Below are 22400 nucleotides of genomic sequence, written 5' to 3'. Positions count from 1 at the left end.
TAGCGTCCCTATTCTGGGGGCAATATTCACCCAAAATTGCTCATCCTCTAGCTATAGCTATAGTGTGAGCTTGTAGATCGGCCCATATGGGAGCTTGTAGTTTAGCCACCTTAAACAGGCTTATTTTACTTATGTGTGTTACTTAATATGTGGCTTGATCTGCATCTATAAATGTTGATTGGAAATATATCTTTTTGGTTCAGAAATGTCAGCATAGCTGTGGTTCGAAGAAATGTAAAATGCAAAGAAAACAATCAACTAATTTTGTACCTAATGGCTCAAAACGCAGAAGAATTGGAAGAGGCTGAAAGAGCAAGTAGTTTAATATATGGGGAAGTGTTTTGTATCGGATTGTTATCACTGGTCCGGTGTGCTTGGTCGCCTTTTCATCCATTTCCAAACTCTTAAAAGAACAGTGGAGCAGACCTACAATCTCACCGTGAGCCTGTAGATGGGCTATTTTTGCTATTTTTCTAAATGTTTTAACCCATTCTGAACGGGAACCCCTTTTAGGTGTTTGAAACATTATGTCATACTTTAGCTATTGAAAAATAGCAGATCTACAATAGGTCTGCTATTTTTCAAAAATCGGCCAATTACATATCATTTTGGGGGTCCTTGACATGAAAATGTTTGAGAACGACTGACAGAAACATAGGGGTTTTCAGAAAACTGTCGGGATTTAGAAGACATTTTAAAAATGTCGATGTCAGGCCTAAAATGGGTTAAAGTATAAAATGAGACGAAATAAAGTGATGAAAACCAGGAAAAGACGACACATTATAGACGACACATACTGTATGCACTATCACGATAATATGATTTCATAATGCACTATCACCATAATATGATTTACAAAATCACAATCATGTCACGATATCAAATTTGTATTGATTTATTGCCCAGCTATATATATACAGTATCAGGTCTATAGCAGTTATCCCATTTTGACCTGAGATCAGATTCTAAAAATGTCTTCTAAATCCTGACAGTTTTCTGAAAAAGCCATGTTTCTATGTCAGTCGTTCTTCGATTTTTCAAAAATAGCAGACCTACAAGCTCGTAGCGCGCCACTCGGTGGCGCGCTATGAGCTTGTAGATCTGCTATTTTTCAATAGCTAAAGCATAACATAATGCTAACACCAAAAGGGGTTCCCGCCCAAAATGGGATTATACTATGAGTAGAAGACAGCATAGTAGCATCAAACATTGTCACACAAGCATATGAACCATGCCTTGACCCCATGAGCATGATACAATGCACCAATTCATATACTATGACATGTTTTTTCCATCTATCGAAAATTAATCTGGTTTTCTCAGCCACTGTTATATCAAGTATTGTATTATTACATTACATTACATTAATGTCATTTTTGTTGTCATTTAAGGAGGAATCTAGAGTCCTGCGAGTGAAACTTATCGCTGGAATCGGACTGGCGAAGAAAGATATACTAGGAGCCAGGTGAGTCTATATTCTAGATTAAAACAAAGTATTTGAATCATTTATTCTTATGGACATAATATGTTATAATATAATATGCTATAAACTACATCTTATATATCGCCTCTGTTGGGTGAAAACCTCATATGTTTAAAAACTGTTACTTTTCAGGATTCAAATTCGAAACCATCAACAGTAGCAGATATACAAGTTCAAAACGTGTGGCTTTGTGCCACGTTTAGAGCTTGTAGATCTGCTACTGTTGAGGCTTTTGTGTGACGCTGCAGTATGATCAATTAGGGCGTTAACCCATTCTGGGCGGGAACCCCTTTTGGTGTTTTATCTAAGCATTATGTTATACTTTAGCTATTGAAAAATAGTAGATCTACAAGCTCATAGCGTGCCACCGAGTGGCGCGCTACGAGCTTGTAGGTCTGCTATTTTAGAAAAATCGTGAAAATGTAGTGCAAATCTTTGAATATATTCTTTCACTGCAAACGTTTTTCACTCAAATCTTTGCTTCTGGGAGGTCACTGGAACAACATATTTTCAGATGGGGGGTCGGCGGCCAATTACATATATTTTTGGGGGTCCTTGACATGAACGACTGACATAGAAACATGTTTTTTTTTTAGAAAACTGTCAGGATTTAGAAGGCATTTGTCGAATTGATATAACAACAACAAAAACCAATATGAAGATGTAATACTGCAACCTATTGCTTTGTTGTAATGTTTGTAAACTATGCCTGTACAGTGAATGAATGTTAATGTAATGTTAATGTAATGTTAATGTAATGTTTGTAAACTATGCCTGTACAGTGAATGAATGTTAATGTAATGTTAATGTAATGTTAATGTAATGTTTGTAAACTATGCCTGTACAGTGAATGAATGTTAATGTAATGTTAATGTAATGTTTGTAAACTATGCCTGTACAGTGAATGAATGTTGTTGTTTTTGCTGCAGTGACCCGTACGTCAGACTGTCCCTCTACGATCCCATCAATGGAGAACTAACAAGTCTTCAGACTAAAACTAAAAAAAAGGTAAGTATCAGTGTGGACAAAGACATTGCAGTTTTGGATTATTATTACTGGGTTGGTACAGTATTTAACATTAATTTTCTATTTCTTCTTACATATCTGAAGACATTGGACCCAAAATGGAATGAAGAATTCTATTTCAGAGTGAGTGATTTATTTTATTTGTATTTATTATTAAAGCTTGTAACAGTTAATCAAACTAATGTCATCCATTCTAAAAAAAATAATCTATAATCAAAATACAATGCATCACGATGCAAAATGTTGTGAGCTTTTACAGTACATCAGCAAATGTTGCTATTTTTTCACGATATCCATGTACGACTAAGTATAAAATAGGGCTATTCAGACTTTTTTTGTGTCCAAAAAATGTGCTTCTTGATTTTTCGATTACGGTAATTGAAAAAGTAACTTGTAGAGTACTAATCACTAAGAAAATTAGTGAGGGAACCTTCTGATTACCAGCTCTACAGCTTCAGCTATGGCCTCCCCCATTTAGAATCCCCATCTATCTATCTATCTATCTATCTATCTATCTATCTATCTATCTATCTATCTATCTATCTATCTATCTATCTATCTATCTATCTATCTATCTATCTATCCATCCACACATTCACAACAGAGCATAGAGATAGAGACAGCAGCTTGGTGCCCATGTTAAGAGTTAAGGGTTTATTTGTGTCCATGCAGAGCCAATGTCTCTGAGTTAAGGGTTTATTTGTGTCCATGCAGAGCCAATGTCTCTGAGTTAAGGGTTTATTTGTGTCCATGCAGAGCCAATGTCTCTGAGTTAAGGGTTTATTTGGGCCCATGCAGAGCCAATGTCTCTGAGTTAAGGGTTTATTTGTGTCCATGCAGAGCCAATGTCTCTGAGTTAAGGGTTTATTAAGGGTTTATTAAGGTTTATTTGTGCCCATGCAGAGCCAATGTCTCTGAGTTAAGGGTTTATTGGTGCCCATGCAGAGCCAATGTCTCTGAGTTAAGGGTTTATTTGTGTCCATGCAGAGCCAATGTCTCTGAGTTAAGGGTTTATTTGTGCCCATGCAGAGCCAATGTCTCTGAGTTAAGGGTTTATTTGTGTCCATGCAGAGCCAATGTCTCTGAGTTAAGGGTTTATTGGTGCCCATGCAGAGCCAATGTCTCTGAGTTAAGGGTTTATTGGTGCCCATGCAGAGCCAATGTCTCTGAGTTAAGGGTTTATTTGTGTCCATGCAGAGCCAATGTCTCTGAGTTAAGGGTTTATTGGTGCCCATGCAGAGCCAATGTCTCTGAGTTAAGGGTTTATTTGTGTCCATGCAGAGCCAATGTCTCTGAGTTAAGGGTTTATTTGTGTCCATGCAGAGCCAATGTCTCTGAGTTAAGGGTTTATTTGTGTCCATGCAGAGCCAATGTCTCTGAGTTAAGGGTTTATTTGTGCCCATGCAGAGCCAATGTCTCTGAGTTAAGGGTTTATTTGTGTCCATGCAGAGCCAATGTCTCTGAGTTAAGGGTTTATTTGTGTCCATGCAGAGCCAATGTCTCTGAGTTAAGGGTTTATTTGTGTCCATGCAGAGCCAATGTCTCTGAGTTAAGGGTTTATTGGTGCCCATGCAGAGCCAATGTCTCTGAGTTAAGGGTTTATTTGTGTCCATGCAGAGCCAATGTCTCTGAGTTAAGGGTTTATTTGTGTCCATGCAGAGCCAATGTCTCTGAGTTAAGGGTTTATTTGTGTCCATGCAGAGCCAATGTCTCTGAGTTAAGGGTTTATTTGTGCCCATGCAGAGCCAATGTCTCTGAGTTAAGGGTTTATTTGTGTCCATGCAGAGCCAATGTCTCTGAGTTAAGGGTTTATTTGTGTCCATGCAGAGCCAATGTCTCTGAGTTAAGGGTTTATTTGTGTCCATGCAGAGCCAATGTCTCTGAGTTAAGGGTTTATTTGTGCCCATGCAGAGCCAATGTCTCTGAGTTAAGGGTTTATTTGTTTCCCATGCAGAGCCAATGTCTCTGAGTTAAGGGTTTATTTGTTTCCCATGCAGAGCCAATGTCTCTGAGTTAAGGGTTTATTTGTTTCCCATGCAGAGCCAATGTCTCTGAGTTAAGGGTTTATTTGTTTCCCATGCAGAGCCAATGTCTCTGAGTTAAGGGCCTTGCAAAAAAAAAGCTAACCAGAATCCAGGTCTGGTGAGTCGCGGGTGTTTACACGTAACGAGCGCGCGCAACAAAATCACGGGACCGCGCTACGTAAATACGCTTTGCGTTGTCGCACCGCGACTTCTCGGAGCAAAAACGCAGGTCTCATTGAAAATGAACTATAGGCACGTTTTATCTCTCCCCGTTTGCAAGACCTTTTAGCCATTATCAGGATGGCGCCCGGGGAGCAGTTAGGGGGTTAAGTGTCTTGTTAAGGGTCCCAGAGGAAACGTCCATACATAGACGGGGCGAGTGGGGGGGGGGGGGGGGCAAGCAGTGACCTTTTAATTCCCTGATGGCCTCTCTACCACTTATCTATGCCTACTAATTACATTATCGGACATACTATTACTATAATAATTAAGCAGGAACTGTGCATTAGCCTTTTTTATGGCTGACACCTACATGTTTCAGCAGGAGCCTTTATTTGTCAGGGTGTGAATTCAATTCAAAGCAAAGACAATTATATTATGTAACAACTAATAAGCTTCTGTTAGGAACTAAGGATATGTAAAGAAGGAGAGGACAGATGCGTCACTTTCTTGGTCTGACAATTCTAGCTGGCTGATTGGCCAGTGTTCGCCAGGCACTCGGAGGGAGGCAAAGTGGGGCAGAAAGTTCCATGGAATGCACTTAAAGTCAATGAGAGCCGGGTGAACAAGCTTAACCACTTAATCCCTAGATTCCCTACAGTATATTGACTGGTGGAGTCCCCCAGGGGTCTATACAAGGTCACCTCCTCTTTTTCCCCCTCTACCAATACAGTATCTTCACTGTAAATAACAGCTCTACGAGCTTACAAAGCGTCAAAGGTCTCATTCGCAATCATTACAATATTGTTTATTCATGAGCTGGCCCAGCTGTCTCTCATTGACTTCAATGCGCCTCCCAGTAGTCCTTGGCACATGCTATGGCATAACATCTGTTCTATCCTTATTTACATATCCCCAGGTTTGTCTTGAAAAAACATTGCGGGTGAGCAATGCATACTGTGTGTGTGTGTGTGTGTGTGTATATATATATATATATATATATATATATATATATATATATATATATATATAGCTTCTCACATGCACATCCAGGTGGGGGAGGTGCTGGTAGGCAAGGTATAAATGCAGGCCAAAGGGAACTTCCCCATATATATATATATATATATATATATATATAGAGAGAGAGATATGTATAAAAAACGTAAGCACAGTATCTGTGCAAGATGAATGTTCCTTGTTGTTAAGGTTCATACACTGACACCACGGCGCGTAAACAGCGCCTCAAACTGTGACTCCGCCCACAACCGGGAGAAGTTGTGATTTAAGCAATATTACACGAGAGGGTGTGGGTTAACGTGATTATTGCCACGACAGGGATGCGGTGAGGAACGAGACGAAGTCGAGTTCCGCAAGCATCACTGAAGTGGCAATAATCACGTTAACCCACACCCTCGAGTGTAATATTGCAATTATACAACAGTTACCCTTAAAACTAAGAAAATCGCTGAAAGAATATATTTTTTTAATGACAGATGTAGTCACTACGACCACAAATGTCCCAAGAAACTAGCTAGCCTAGCCACCGAGTTTGCTAGCGCTCTGGGAGAACAGAGCAGCTGAATTCTTTGTTTTGATTAGGTGGTGAATGGTGCTGGTTTAACCCACGGCTAGAAGGTTGTTTCAACCAATCAGATTGCTTCCTCGAAACGACCTGTGGTATAATTGCGCTCGTTCACTGCAATGCAATTTGCGGCATTTTCAAAACAGAGTAGCAGAGTAGAGTAGCGATTATCAAACGTATTTGCAATGCCATACGTTGAAAGATCTGTTGCCCGTGGACAAGGCACGCTACCTCCGCAAGTTAGATAGCATCGGCATAGATGTTTGTCCGTATGTGATTAAGGATTGGACCAAGTTGCATTGGCAGCCATAGAACATTCTTACCCCAGGCTAAAACCGGATGTGACGTTTTTGGGCGTTCCTGTCTAGCGTGGTGTCAGTGTATTGAGCCCTGGAAATTTTGTTAGCTTTTAGAGTCAATATGAGTAAGTTTTACTTGCAACATTACCATAAATAATCACCTACATAAAAGGATTAATTCCATTTAAAACTAAATTATTATTATTATTATTTAATATACACCAATTACTATATATACAATAACATTGAAACAGAGGCACTGGAGAGATATCACACAGCATACACAGTAACATCCTAGGTTTGATTTAACTCTAAAAAGTGTACAAATGTAACCAAATAGACCCACTCCTCAGAGTTAAAATTACATGGCGTACAAATTATTATAGCCATGGAAATACAGCAGACTACCTTTGTGGTCTTGGTTGGGTTGTGTCAAATATGCATGATCTCTGATGCTTTAAGGCCCTCCTCCACTATTTGTAGCATTTTTGCCTTACTTGCCTTACATATATACAAAATGTGTTCCTTCAAACGTCCTATAAACAAGTCTCAAATGGTAGCCTCAGGACATGTGTCATATTTCAACAGATAGAAGCCACTCGCCAGTAGACTTCACAACAATGGTTTATCTGTCTGTCAAAAGATACAAGCACCCTTATTATGCCTTGATACATATTATTTGATATGGGAGGCCTTGATTTCGCTTACATTGAGAGCTCTAAATATGGGTAAAGTCTGCATGATTATGGAACTAACATCCTAAAACACATACAGATTTGAAGGTATTACTGTATAGTATGTTGTCATATACACAATTATAATATAATAGATATTATGATAGTTATTCTTGAGGGTTAGGTTTAGGGTCTTTTTTTCCCCCATAGCAATTTTGCAAAACCTTTTTCACCCCTCGGCTGTTCTTGCTGTTTTCCAGTGTCAATCAGTTTGTTGTCAAATCTTCGCTCTACCGTTATGATTAGATTAGATTAGATTAGATTAGATTTGATTTGATTTTATGTACTTTATTGTCCCCTTAAGGATCTTTGTCCTCTGCATTTAACTGGTCCTAAGGAGCAGTGAGCAGCCACAGGTTTGAATTAGATTATGTTACTGTGGATCACTTCAGAATTATAGTCTAAGTCTAAGACATTGCTGTGAGTTAAATTAACACAAGGTGTACATGTAACATGTGTAGACCTAGACTTTTCAATGAAATGTATGCCGGCTGCAACTATGGATTTATTTCTCACTATAATAAATAGTTTTTATTTTTGAGTGGTGTAAACCACTCCTACAACTGGCTTAGTCTGTCTGTCTGTCTGTCTGTCTGTCTGTCTGTCTGTCTGTCTGTCTGTCTGTCTGTCTGTCTGTCTGTCTGTCTGTCTGTCTGTCTGTCTGTGCAGAAAAAATGAGCATGGTTGCTACGGTCACCCAGTTCACCCGGGTGTGATTTCATTACGTCAGACATCACGTCAGACCACAGCTGATCAGGCTATATAAGACCTTACACCACTCAGTTCACACGGGTGTGATTTTTTTATTTAATCGGTTAAATCGATTAGTTCAATTAACTGTTGCACCCCTAATGTTATGGTTATGTGTTATATTTTAGGTTCATCCTACGAATCATCGTCTTCTGCTGGAGGTGTTTGATGAAAACCGTCTGGTAAGTTTTCCATATTCGGTAGTTCTATGTTTGTTAGTTCCACCATTGGCACATGGACTTACAGTATTCTTACAGCTGTGGGGTTTTCTCTCTTTTTTTTTTTTTTACATTTCTTTTGAAAATATGTGTGAATGGCCGAAATAGGGCCTCCAGTTTGATAGTGGTAGCAGGCAGCAACACAAAGAACCACCAGTTTGATAGTGGTATAGCAGGCAGCAACACAAAGAGCCACCAGTTTGATAGTGGTATAGCAGGCAGCAACACAAAGAGCCACCAGTTTGATAGTGGTATAGCAGGCAGCAACACAAAGAGCCACCAGTTTGATAGTGGTATAGCAGGCAGCAACACAAAGAGCCACCAGTTTGATAGTGGTATAGCAGGCAGCAACACAAAGAGCCAGAAATAGGGCCTCCAGTTTGATAGTGGTATAGCAGGCAGCAACACAAAGAGCCACCAGTTTGATAGTGGTATAGCAGGCAGCAACACAAAGAGCCACCAGTTTGATAGTGGTATAGCAGGCAGCAACACAAAGAGCCTCCAGTTTGATAGTGGTATAGCAGGCAGCAACACAAAGAGCCACCAGTTTGATAGTGGTATAGCAGGCAGCAACACAAAGAGCCTCCAGTTTGATAGTGATATAGCAGGCAGCAACACAAAGAGCCACCAGTTTGATAGTGGTATAGCAGGCAGCAACACAAAGAGCCACCAGTTTGATAGTGGTATAGCAGGCAGCAACACAAAGAGCCTCCAGTTTGATAGCGGTATAGCAGGCAGCAACACAAAGAGCCAGAAATAGGGCCACCAGTTTGATAGTGGTATAGCAGGCAGCAACACAAAGAGCCTCCAGTTTGATAGTGGTATAGCAGGCAGCAACACAAAGAGCCACCAGTTTGATAGTGGTATAGCAGGCAGCAACACAAAGAGCCTCCAGTTTGATAGCGGTATAGCAGGCAGCAACACAAAGAGCCACCAGTTTGATAGTGGTATAGCAGGCAGCAACACAAAGAGCCACCAGTTTGATAGTGGTATAGCAGGCAGCAACACAAAGAGCCACCAGTTTGATAGCGGTATAGCAGGCAGCAACACAAAGAGCCTCCAGTTTGATAGCGGTATAGCAGGCAGCAACACAAAGAGCCTCCAGTTTGATAGCGGTATAGCAGGCAGCAACACAAAGAGCCTCCAGTTTGATAGTGGTATAGCAGGCAGCAACACAAAGAGCCACCAGTTTGATAGTGGTATAGCAGGCAGCAACACAAAGAGCCTCCAGTTTGATAGTGGTATAGCAGGCAGCAACACAAAGAGCCACCAGTTTGATAGTGGTATAGCAGGCAGCAACACAAAGAGCCACCAGTTTGATAGTGGTATAGCAGGCAGCAACACAAAGAGCCACCAGTTTGATAGTGGTATAGCAGGCAGCAACACAAAGAGCCTCCAGTTTGATAGTGGTATAGCAGGCAGCAACACAAAGAGCCACCAGTTTGATAGTGGTATAGCAGGCAGCAACACAAAGAGCCAGAAACGTAGAAGAGTTTTCTCTAACATAAGTGGTCACGGACTGACCTTTCACCTTTGTGGGTTTCAGCTTACATGTTTTTACTGTTTACATGTACAGTAATAGACTGCAGGCACACCATCCAATCTATAGGTTCCATATGGAATGGATTCTATTGAAGGTCTAAACAATCTTAAAAATGAATGGAAATGTATGTCATTAATAATAATAATCATAATAATCATAATAACAATACTTTTTAAGGCATTTTTTCAAAACAACAATACAATTGCAGGATGAATTAAACACGTTTTGTAACGATATGGTAACTGCATTGAAAAATCTATTTTAATTTCAAGAATCAAAGTATATCGAAATGTAAACGGCTACATATTGTATCGTTTGACTTTGTATCGTATCAATTTGCAATGCCAATACTCGATTGTATCAATATTAAGTACTAGAGCGTTGAATTTAGCAATTTTAGGGAGAAAAAAATCAAACCCGTGTGAAGTGAGTGGTGCAACTCTGTGTGTGGGTCCGCGGGGGGTCCCCGGGGGGTCCGCGGAGGTTCCAGACCCACAGGAACGTGGCCAGGGTGCCAGCCCGGTTCCGGCGAGCCGCCCCGCGTCCGAAACGGTCGAGAAATGACAGTTACCTTCTGGGGGTCCCTGGGGGGGTCCCTGGAATGCACCCGGGGGGCCGGGCCCGGGCCGTTTACGGCAAGCCGCCCCGCCTCCGAAACGGTTTAGAAATTCTATTTTCGTGCTCGGACAGACAGACAGACCCAGGGACAGACAGACCCAGGGACAGACAGACCCAGGGACAGACAGACCCAGGGACCCAGGGACACACATAGCTGTGTAATGGAGTGGTTGCACCACTCAAAAAGAAAAAGAGGGGTTTATTTACTTTTCCATTCAATATCGCTACACTTGGTCTATGGATAAATGTGTCTGTGTTCATGTCAAGGTACAGGTCTTTTCATATGAGTTCAAATGTAATTTGCCAGAGAATCACTGTCCTGCAAACCTGCACTATCCACATGTATTATTTCTTTGCTAAATAGTTACTGTATCGATTTTAAAATCATTGAATCGTATCGCCATAATGAACCAATATCGTCCATGTATCGTATTGTCAACCATGTATCGTGATACGTACAGTATCGCATCGCTGTTCAAATGTATCATTACACACCCCTAGTAATCAAACAACACAATTCGATAGGCCTTTTGATAAATTTGACAAGTTTGAATAAATTATTTAACCCATTTTGGGGCGGGAACCCCTTTTGGTGTTTTAAGCATTCTGTTCTTCTTTAGCTATTGAAAAATAGCAGACCTACAAGCTCGTAGCGCGCCACCGAGTGGCGCTCTACGAGCTTGTAGGTCTGCTATTTTTTAAAAGTCGTGAAAATGTGGTGCAAAACTTTGAATATATATTTCATAGCGAACATTTTTAACTAAAAATATTTGCTTCTCGGGGGGTCCCTGGAACAACATATTTTGAGATGGGGGTCCGTGGCCCAATAGAGATAATTCTGGGGGTCCTTGACATGAAAAAGGTTGAGCACCACTGACATAGAAACATGGGTTTTTCAGAAAACTATTAGGATTTAGAAGCCTTTCTTTGAATCGACCTCAGTCCAAAATGGGTTAAAAGGAGTTTTTGATTGATTGAAAATGTTATTAACAGTTTGCAGAATTACAGTACATTTCAAGCACAAACTCAATACAAAGGCTGTTAACTGTGAGTGGACGACCCAATTAAGCATTACACTTGTTTACAACAGGGTCCACCATGTTCAATTCATCAAAACATTTAGAGACGTACAAATAGACACTTCTATATAGACAAAGAACAGAACAGGAATTCATCATAATGGAGGTAAAAAGGGAAAAGAAACATATACAGTGAGGGGAAAAGGGGGGATTGATCAGCCTGATCTGGTCAGGCAGGTCGTTAATGGGTTAAAAGGAGCCTGTGGTTGATCAGCCTGATCTGGTCAGGCAGGTCGTTAATGGGTTAAAAGGAGCCTGTGATTGATCAGCCTGATCTGGTCAGGCAGGTCGTTAATGGGTTAAAAGGAGCCTGTGATTGATCAGCCTGATCTGGTCAGGCAGGTCGTTAATGGGTTAAAAGGAGCCTGTGATTGATCAGCCTGATCTGGTCAGGCAGGTCGTTAATGGGTTAAAAGGAGCCTGTGATTGATCAGCCTGATCTGGTCAGGCAGGTCGTTAATGGGTTAAAAGGAGCCTGTGATTGATCAGCCTGATCTGGTCAGGCAGGTCGTTAATGGGTTAAAAGGAGCCTGTGATTGATCAGCCTGATCTGGTCAGGCAGGTCGTTAATGGGTTAAAAGGAGCCTGTGATTGATCAGCCTGATCTGGTCAGGCAGGTCGTTAATGGGTTAAAAGGAGCCTGTGATTGATCAGCCTGATCTGGTCAGGCAGGTCGTTAATGGGTTAAAAGGAGCCTGTGATTGATCAGCCTGATCTGGTCAGGCAGGTCGTTAATGGGTTAAAAGGAGCCTGTGATTGATCAGCCTGATCTGGTCAGGCAGGTCGTTCCAGAGCTGAGACGTCACCCTTTGTTCTCCACTCATCAAGAACCTCTTGTTCACGTCATGTCATCACTTCCTACTTCCTAGTATGTTGTAAACGGCTCAGGTTTTGTCATTTGTTGTGAAATGTAAGTCATCTTCAGTCATCTTCAGACGCTCATTTCATTTCACAGTCGGTGATATGGCCCAATAGAGAGTATGCGCGTGACATCATCATCAAACCAGGAAGTTATGCAGGAACGCCTACTGAGTGGCTAAAAACTACTTTCTGGCCTTGACAGCCCATACATCCACACAGAAAAGTCCTATCTGATTGCATTAAACAACATTAAACAATGTTAAACTCACTTTGCATGTTGCTTTGCCACTCGATTTGCCACTTGATGTGCCATTCACTTTAAGCATGCGCATACTCTCTATTGTCATATATCCCTGCCTCTAATTATTCGTCAGACGCAAAACTGTCTGAAATTTCCATATATTTTAACAAATGAAAAGATAACGCCATTTGCCAGTTAATTTGGTTTGCTTGGCCTTCTATCCAATTTGCGTCCCTTCAAATGTCCTATAAACGTAAATGGTAGCCTGAGGACATGTGTCATATTTAAACAGACTACTGGCGAAAGGCCACTCGCCAGTAGACTTAACATCTTAACCCATTTTGAGCGGGAACCCCTTTTGATGTTAGCATTATGTTATGCTTTAGCTATTGAAAAATAGCAGATCTACAACCTCATAGCGCGCCACCGAGTGGCGCGCTACGAGCTTGTAGGTCTGCTATTTTTGAAAAATCGAAGAACGACTGACATAGAAAGATAGCTTTTTCAGAAAACTGTCATTTTCAAACAGACATTTTTATAATCTGATCTCAGGTCAAAATGGGTTAAATAGTTTATCTGTCTGTCAAAAGATACAAGCACCCTTATTATGCCTTGATATATTATTTGATCTGGGAGGCCTTGATTTAGCTTAAATTGTAAATATGGGTCAAGTTGGAATATGGGACTAACATCCTAAACACACCTGAAGAAAGATTTCAAGTTATTCTATGTTGTCAACATAGAGATTATGGGTATCCTTGTTTTTCATGATAGCACAGTATGTCCCAAGTTATTATGTACTTCTGTGAATGCAGGCATTCATAATTTCCTAATGATTACAAACACGGCATTATGAAAGCTACAGTATGAGGAATGACTCATCACGCTGGGATGACTCTGTTATAGGTCATCGCTCAACCCTGACCAATGACACTTTCAATCTGGCATCCTTATTTTGGGCATATCTTTAGAGGCAGAAATTGCTGTGGTGTCATGTTGATTTAATGATAATTGATACCATTTACTATACGATGCGTATGTAATAACGTACCTATTGGCATGTTGTACGCTGCTGGGGAGGCAGATTGATGTTCAGTTGTTCAGTTGATGTTTTTTTCTGGTTGTACTTTTTTTTTCCCATCAGTTTTTCCCCTTTGTTTTCCCATCAGTAGGATAGTAGAGTACTGTAACGGTTCTGAAATGGAACCATGATCCAAATGCAGTTCTGAGCCGCACACAGATCTACTGTAAAAGTACAGTACAAGCTTTGTGACCGTGTACTGTAGATTGCCCATTTCCTGTGGATTTGGGGATCTGTTACACCCGTACCTGGCAGGGGATATGTTTGAATGCTGATTATGACTCATTCATATAACGTTGGGCCTGCAGGGGCGTGGTTGTACTGTTTCCTCAGAGCATATCGGCAGGTGTTCTTGTTGTTTTTTCAGTGTTTCAGGGGTTAAATCCAGATTATTGTAAATGGTAAGTGGTGCATTTATATAGCGCCTTTATCCAAGGCGCTTTACATAGATTGTGCATTACATTCACCCATTCATACACCGATTGCGGCGGAAGCCATGCAAGGTACCAACCAGCACATCGGGAGCAATTTGGGGTTCAGTGTCTTGCCCAAGGACACTTCGACATATAGACAGGAGGAGCCGGGATTCGAACCGCCGACCCATGGATCATTGGACGACCTGCTCTACCTCCTGAGCCACAGTGCCCGAACCATGACACTGACCACGGTTGTGTCATCTGTAAACATCTGAAGGCATTCGGCGCAAATGCTAGGAGTGTTTTCTGTGCTGAATTCTGCATTGAGCAAGTGTTATTGTTTTTACCTCGCTGGGTGTTACTAATTGAAAGGACGGTGAACTTCGTCCTGGGCGATCGGGGTGTTAATAGTGGTCAACAACAGGAGCAATGAGATGCGAACCTGGGGTCGCATCTCATTGCACGGGTGTGATTTTTTTTCCTTTCTTTTTTTTCCTTTCTTTTTTTACATGGACTGCCAATAGTCCAACAACGTTTATTTTCATTTAATCATTTAATCACTTGAACCATAGCATCCCCATTCAGGGCATGTCTTAATAGGCAAAACATTCAGCAAAACATTCACTGAAAAATAGCCACTCTACAATTCACTGAAAATAGCCAGTCTGACTACAAGCTCACAACGCAAGCTTGTAGATCGGCTAATTACGGAAAAGAGCTTTGGTTTAGAGGGGTGGAAAAGGAAAGGGACCAGTTATAGAACCCTGGAAAATCCTGATCCATGAAGTGTATAGTGTTTAAGTGGTTAATGAGCGTGCCGTTTTTCCTGCATATTTCCACAGTCTGCATATTTCCACAGTTGCTTTCATAGTATCCCATTCTGGGCGGGAACCCCTTTTGGTGTTTTAACTAAGCATTATGTTATACTTTAGCCATTGAAAAATAGCAGATCTACAAGCTCGTAGTGCGCCACCGAGTGGCGCGCTACGAGCTTCTAGGTCTGCTATTTTTGAAAAATCGTAAAAATGCGGCACAAATCTTTGAATATATATTCTTTCAGAGCGAACGTTTTTTTATTTCGACGTCAGGCCTAAATGGGGTATAGATGCTATTGGGCAAGCCAATGCTCAGTTTGATATACATGTAGAATGATCTTGAAAGTCATTACCCTTGATTTCCTGTAACACTAAACCAGTGGGGTAAAAGTATTTGCGGGGTCACAGACCTGCAGAAACATTAGACCCATAGTTGTCAGTGGGAAGTGGAGTCTTGAGTGCGTGGCGTGAGGCACAAGTTAGTAGTTTAGCAGAGTGTCAGTCTAAAATGCAATGTGGACGGCTGCGGTGTTGTTTTTTTCAAAGGGAGTGCGGCTGCTTGCAAAAGGCACATGGTGTTAGATACTATACTGGTCTGGCTGGAATTCAGGACGTACAGTTGCGACAGGACTGAGGCTGGGCTCTGTGGCGTGTCTGTACGGGGAGACAGGACTGAGGCTGGGCTCTGTGGCGTGTCTGTACGGGGACAGGACTGAGGAGGGGAGACAGGACTGAGGCTGGGCTCTGTGGCGTGTCTGTACGGGGAGCCAGGACTGAGGAGGGGAGACAGGACTGAGGCTGGGCTCTGTGGCGTGTCTGTACGGGGAGCCAGGACTGAGGAGGGGAGACAGGACTGAGGCTGGGCTCTGTGGCGTGTCTGTACGGGGAGCCCTGCCCTTCAGCGCTCCATGTAACGCTCTCTTCTTTGAGTACAGCTGACGTCCTTAGCGTGGGAGAACATTGGATTCGTTTTTATCTTAAGGGTTTGTGTGTTTGAGTCGTTTCTCGGGAGCACGCCTGAGCTCCTCTTAACTGATAGCTGAGATCAGCCTTGAGGAGGAATGTAGGTTGTCACCGGAGCTATTTTGGCTATGTGCAGTCGCTAATGATTGTAATCACAGGGCAGTGCTCGTCGGGGCAGTTGCTTTGCTTGTCTTTTTCCCTGCTTGCAGTTTTCTATCATGCCGCGGGGATCGGAGAGTTAAAAGGATGGCGCGCCGTCTCCGCTTGCATTTCGCGTCGGGGAGGAGCCACACGGACCCTCTGTCAGAGAGCCTGAGCGGACATGGTGGCGAGGAGAGTGCGCCCGCTCGGACCCCCGCTTACTGCTCTGTCCGCATGAAGGTGACTCCCCAGGATGAGACTCATCTACAGCGCTATTCTTCGGTATTCATACCCAAGGTGAACGCCGGGGGATGTAACAACAAGAAGAGCGTCGTGCAGATCGCGCTGCAACCCTGCTGTGCCAAGCTGGGCAGTGGCGCAGAGGATGGAGAGCCTGTGGACGCGGGGGGGGTGTGCGAAGGGGTGGCCGCCTGTGGTGGCGCTGCCCCCGACGGAGGCTCGAGCAGCAGCAGCAGCACGGCCAGCGATGCCGGCTACTGCAGCAGCAGCAGCATCTTCGAGCCGGAGTCTCCGGAACAGTGCAAGACGTCCCCGGAGAGAGGCTTACCCTGCAGCAAGGCCAGTAGGGCCCCACTGAGACGATGCTGCTCTCTGGTTATATTTCCCAGGAGCCCCTGCAGCACCCCGCCCGCCTCCCCGGTCAGCCCGGTGGTAAGCCCGGTGGCCCTGCCCGCTCTGCCCCCTCTGCCTCCAGGACGGGGCTGCCATCAGACATCGGTCCAGGAGGACGACGCAGCCACGTGCAAAGGGTCCGTCCTCGCGTCACCCAACGGGCCACGCTTCTCCAAGAGCGGCTGTCCCCCCCCGGCCGATTTCAGGGACGCCAAGCACTTGGTGCACTTCAACGTTCCCGTGATGCAGGACGAGCCAAAATGTAAAACGGAGGATGGGAACAAAACGGCGGAGAGGTCGTCGACGTGGGACCGGTCCAACAGACACTCCAGCAGCGTGCTGTTTCACGTGGCCCAGCAGGGAGCTGTCGTGTCTGGGACGGGAGCCACGGTTAAGGCTGCAGGTGATGAGGAATACCCGGAGGCCCCAGAGCCTGAGAGTGAACGCCACCCTCACGTGAAGTTGTACCGCAGCACTTCGGCTTGCTTGCTCTCCGCGGCGAAGTCGTCTGAAAAAAATCCCGCTCCATGTCACGGAGGAAGCGGGCAGGAAATGCCTGGAAACCATTGTCATCGGGCCATACAAAGGAGCTTTTCCTTGGAAGTGCCCTACCCAAACACTGGAATTTCATGTCACGTTTCAAACCCAAAGCTCGCTAGCCCATGCTCTCCGCATGTCCACATTCACGTGTCCCGTTGTTCTGGGGCGAGGGCCAACGACGCAAACACAGGCAACAATCGGGATTATACTCTCAAGAATCCAGGTGAAAACGTCAAGGTGAGTGCTGTGTTTCTCCCTGTGTGTGTCTGTCCATGCAACCAGCAGAGCTCAGGCAACGCAGGGCCCATATTTATCACATGTCCAGAAAAAGAGCAACACTGGTCAGGTGAAACAAGTGTTCATTTCACCGTGACGTGAGAGACTAGGTAAACAGGGCTTGTGTACTGTCTGTAAGCCATTAGTTCTCAAAGTGGGGTCCGGGCCGGAGACCCCCAGGGGTCCCCAGCAAAAGTATAGTTACACAAGTAGTAACAACTTTATTCATTTATACGTTCGCTATTCACAAATAACAGATGTACACTGGGTGCCATCTGCTAAGCTTTAACCCATTTTGGGCGGGAACCCCTTTTGGTGTTTTAACTAAGCATTATGTTATACTTTAGCTATTGAAAAATAGCAGATCTACAAGCTCATAGCGCGCCCCTATGAACTATTTTTGAAAAATCGTAATAATGCGGCACAAATCTTTGAATATATATTCTTTCAGAGCGAATGTTTTTTTTATTTCGACGTCAGGCCTAAATGGGTTAATTTGATTTTATTGTTTTTTTATATATATATATATATATATATGATTGGTATGAATCAGATGTTGACATTGAGTTATTGATGTTGTTGTGATCTGTATGAAACAAAAACAATTAGTGACACATTTTGACTGTTATGGTCCTAACCCGTTTAGGCCTGAGGCCTTCTAAATCCTGACCTATAAAAGCTCATGAAGTGTAAGGAATACTGGGTGGGGAGCGCTGGAGCAGTCCTTAAAAAATAGCAGACCTACAAGCTCACACCACGTTACCTTGCATGTCAATGTGAGCTTGTGGATCGGCTATTTTCTCTATTTTGGAAAATGTGTTACGTTTGGAACTTTTTGGAACATTTCTGCCTATAATGAAATGCCCCCCAAAAATAGGGACAGTAGGTTTAAAAGTATAATTACAGTGCTGTCCATTTGCTGCTTTGTTTACTGTGTCAGCAGTAAACAAACTGTAAGCCAGCTTACAGTATTTGACAAACGACTACAAAGTTCAGTAACCGAGAAGACGACCGCAAAGTTATGCAATTAACAAGCCCCAAGTGGACACGCATTCAAAGGTATTCAGTTGCATCACCGTAATCAATTTACACACTTGGTATCCAAGAAAACACTGAAAGAGAAGAACAAACTAAGCCTCGTTGTGGCTTTTGAGAGCGTGCGAGTGTCCAGATCTGTGAGAATGTGAATTGCACACGTGCCTCCGTTTAGAGTAGTTCTCCATTTTTATTATTCTGTTAACGCTTTGAGTAATCAGCCTAAGTATTTACCCAGGCTATTTTTAGTGTCAGGGGGGGAGGGGGGGGGGGGGGGGTGGAGAGGGAGCAAAGCGCCTTCCTGATATATAAATAAAGCAACCTCCTAAGATAGCCCCCACCCTGACTCCAGATTGTCTGGTCAGCTGTAGCGCTACCCCCGGCCTGTGGATTCAAATTTAACAGCATGATGCTAGAGAACAGTGTTGCCATGTCTGCTTAGTGATAAGCGACTTCTTTAGGCTTGTTTTTCTGTAACGTTGCTCGTAAATTGTTGGCAGGGCTTGTTTGTAAAGTGTACTTGGGCTTGTTTCCTGATGTTGCTGGACGGGAACCCCTTTTGGTGTTTTAACTAAGCATTATGTTATACTTTAGCTATTGAAAAATAGCAGATCTACAAGCTCATAGCTTGTAGGTCTGCTATTTTTGAAAAATCGTGAAAACGAGGGACAAATCTTTGAATATATATTCTTTCAGAAGACTTTTTTTTTATTTCGACGTCAGGCCTAAATGGGTTAACCCATTCAGGCCTGACAAAAAAAAGTTTTCTAAATCATGACAATTTTCTGAAAGATTTGAGGCACATTTTAACGATTCTTCCAAAAATAGCAGACCTACAAGCTCATAGCGCGCCACTCGGTGGCGCGCTATGAGCTTGTAGATCTGCTATTTTTCAATAGCTAAAGCATAACATAATGCTGACACCAAAAGGGGTTCCCACCCTGATTGGGTTAAACCAGTGGTTCTCAAACATGTTCAGGTCAAGGACCCTCAAATGAACGTGTCTTACCCCCTCCGTCCATCTACAAATATTTGGTACCAGATTTGCGTTTTTGAAAATTCGAAAAATATTCAAAAACGTTTAGGCTTTCTCTCCAAGATTTTCTTTGAAAGTAGCCAATCTACAAGCATATAGGTTTGAAGTGCCCATGTAGCCTATAGGCCCTTGTCGCTTTTTTTTCATAGACCTGGTTTCTAACTTCTCTCGAAAAATCTGGCAACACTGCTAGAGCAGCGCTCAGTCATGCGTGCCATGTGGGTCAGGGTGGGGTGGGGGGTGTCAGGGTGGAGGGGGGTGGGGGGTGTCAGGGTGGAAGGCTGATCAGTTTCCCAGTAAAGGATGGTGTGTACCCGTCCCTTTGGGTCCCCCTGCCTGCCTGTGTTTGTAAAGTATCAGGTGTCAGGCTCCCTCCCCCCCGCGACCCACCACCCCTCTGCATTTAGCGGCTTGTCAAGAAAGAAGCTCTGCACTAGTAATTAGCATAAGGTTATTATAGTTTGGAATTTTTCCATTCCCATGTTTTCCTTTGTTTTAATTCATTTTTAAAGTGGGTTTGATGGTTTAGATTAGTTTTTATTTGATAAAAAGGGTTGGTTTTGGTTTAGTTTTTTATTTGTTTTAGTGTTCATTCTACTTTATAATTGTAAGATCATATGGGAGGGTGGGGCACAGTTGGTAGTGCTGTCGCCTCACAGCTAGAAGGTCCTGGGTTCAATTCCCGCTCTGGACGCTGTGGGTGCTGGCGGCGTGTTTCCTCCTCCGCGTCATCAGTGCCCATACCCGAGGCGGGGTTGGCGAAAGGGCCTTTCTGTGTGGAGTTTGCATGTTCTCCCCGTGTCCCCTAGGGTAGGTACCTTCACAAAAAACATGCAGTAATCCTGGTCTCTAAACTGCCTCCCCCTGGCCAGCCGGGGCGCCTGATGGAGGGGAAAGGAACTGGTTGGAATAACGTGTTCCTTCCACGCGCTCCAACCAGTCCAACCAGGGTAACTCCCCCCTGTCAGGTGTAAAGGAGCAACTTGGACACACTCAACGCATGAAGGAAGCATGAGTTCAAGTCCGTTGCTCTCCCCAGGTTGGCGGAGGGTGTGTAGAGCCCAGGATCACATTAGATAATTGACACAGGGGTGAAAAATGGGTTACAAAATCGTGGGATAAAAATTATTTAAAAAAAAGATCATATGGGAGATTGAAAAAGTTCAGAAAGACAGCGAAAATGGCAGATCTTGTGAGCTTTGTATCCAATATTTTTCTTTAAAGAATTGCAAAATAGCTGATCTACTGACTACAACTAAGGGCATTTCTTTATGATTTTAGTTTGTTTATGAACACACAACAGTTTTTGTAAAGCCTCATTTTACATTTTTATTTCAGTTTACAACCGTAAAATGTTTCTTTAATTTTTGTTGGATTTAGTTAGCTTAGCTGGAGTCTCTACCTTAAACATACCAGATCCTAATGGCTCGTACACACTGCACGATATTTGCTCCGATTATGCTGTCGGGGACCATTTTTGGAGCTCGCCGACAAAACTCCCGATCTGACGCAAGATCGGGCTTTGCTCGTCGAGGTTCTGCTCGCTGTTTGTGAAAGGCTCTGCGAGAAGATATAGCGCCGATAAAAGTGCTCGCCGACGCCTTCCCGACCGTTTCTGAATATCAAGCAGGGTTGATATTTGGCTCTGTCGCCGACTGGACATCGTACAGTATGAAATTGGTTGCGATCGCATCCCGAGAAGTCCTGTATTACAGCCAATGAGACACTGTCTGTCTGTCTGTCTGTCTGTCTGTCTGTCTGTCTGTCTGTCGTGTCGACTGTATCGATAGATGATCAGATGATACCTTTATTCCTTGGGTAAATCCCTGTCCTGTGTCGTACATGTACGCTATATTAGCCCAATGTTGCTGTTAAATAGTCTATAAAACCAACGCATTTCACTTGAATAATGTTGATAAAAGCGCATCGGAATCAACGGTGCAGAGCAAACTTTTGGACCGTGTGTGTGTGTGTGTGTGTGTGTGTGTGTGTGTGTGTGTGTGTGTGTGTGTGTGTGTGTGTGTGTGTGTGTGTGTGTGTGTGTGTGTGTGTGTGTGTGTGTGTGTGTGTGTGTGTGTGTGTGTGTGTGTGTGTGTGTGTGTGTGTGTGTGTGTGTGTGTGTGTGTGTGTGTGTGTGTGTGTGTGTGTGTGTGTGTGTGTGTGTGTGTGTGTGTGTGTGTGTGCGCGCACATACGAAGAGAGAGTTATTTAATTAAAATCAAGATTTAACGTCCTGTCTCGCTATAGCGCACGTAGGCTATCACAAACAATTCACCTTGTGTAGCCTGGCGATGCAGCAGCAAATGATTGAGAAAGTGTTATTCTTACATTGTTTAATCAACAAAGTAAACTGTATCTAACCTACACCTAAATGTGTATAAAAGTACACAAAACATTATATTCTCAAGGGAACATTTTGTTCCCCTCGTATGTACAGTTCTCTCATTTTCACCAACTGGATTGGTATGGTCGGTGCACAGTCTGGCCATCAAACACATGTTTGATATTTTAAATGAACTCTCTGTGTTGCCAGTCAGGAAATCATTCCAATGTGGTGAGACATTTGTGAATGATTTGTGAATTGTGTTCTGATGCATTTTGGGAACACTTTTTCTCGAGGTTTCAACTTTCAAAAATCAACTGCAACTTAAACATACTAAGACACCCTGAGGGCGAGAAGTGGGCAACCGGGTGACGGCAGACTGCTGGGCGAGCGCTGGTGCTTTGGCATGGGGGGTCAGATCAACATATCTGCCTGGGTGACAGCAGACTGCTGGGCGAGCGCTGGCGCTTTGGCATGGGGGGTCAGATCAACATATTGAATGAATTCTGTACTGGCCATAAATG

The 22400-nt window shown here is 43.3% G+C and overlaps 1 protein-coding gene across 2 annotated transcripts in view; it reads left to right on the top strand.

The window, feature by feature from the left end:
- The window catches only part of nedd4a (NEDD4 E3 ubiquitin protein ligase a), a 102234-nt gene that overhangs the window by 3130 nt on the left and 76704 nt on the right, over window positions 1–22400 (top strand). Inside the window, exons 2-5 of one of the 2 annotated variants that reach the window (XM_079496151.1) lie at window positions 1392–1465; window positions 2413–2491; window positions 2594–2632; window positions 8186–8239. In XM_079496151.1, the coding sequence (XP_079352277.1) occupies window positions 1392–1465; window positions 2413–2491; window positions 2594–2632; window positions 8186–8239 (246 nt within the window). Of the gene's footprint in view, window positions 1–1391; window positions 1466–2412; window positions 2492–2593; window positions 2633–8185; window positions 8240–15864; window positions 17444–22400 lie in introns of those variants that run through there. The other variant, XM_079496150.1, reaches the window with a different exon arrangement.

Source organism: Electrona antarctica, assembly GCF_951216825.1.
Source record: "Electrona antarctica genome assembly, chromosome: 3".
Classification (NCBI taxonomy): Eukaryota; Metazoa; Chordata; class Actinopteri; order Myctophiformes; family Myctophidae; genus Electrona; species Electrona antarctica.
The sequence above is the reverse complement of the archived record's forward strand: the minus strand, read 5'-3'. Positions and strand labels throughout refer to the sequence as shown.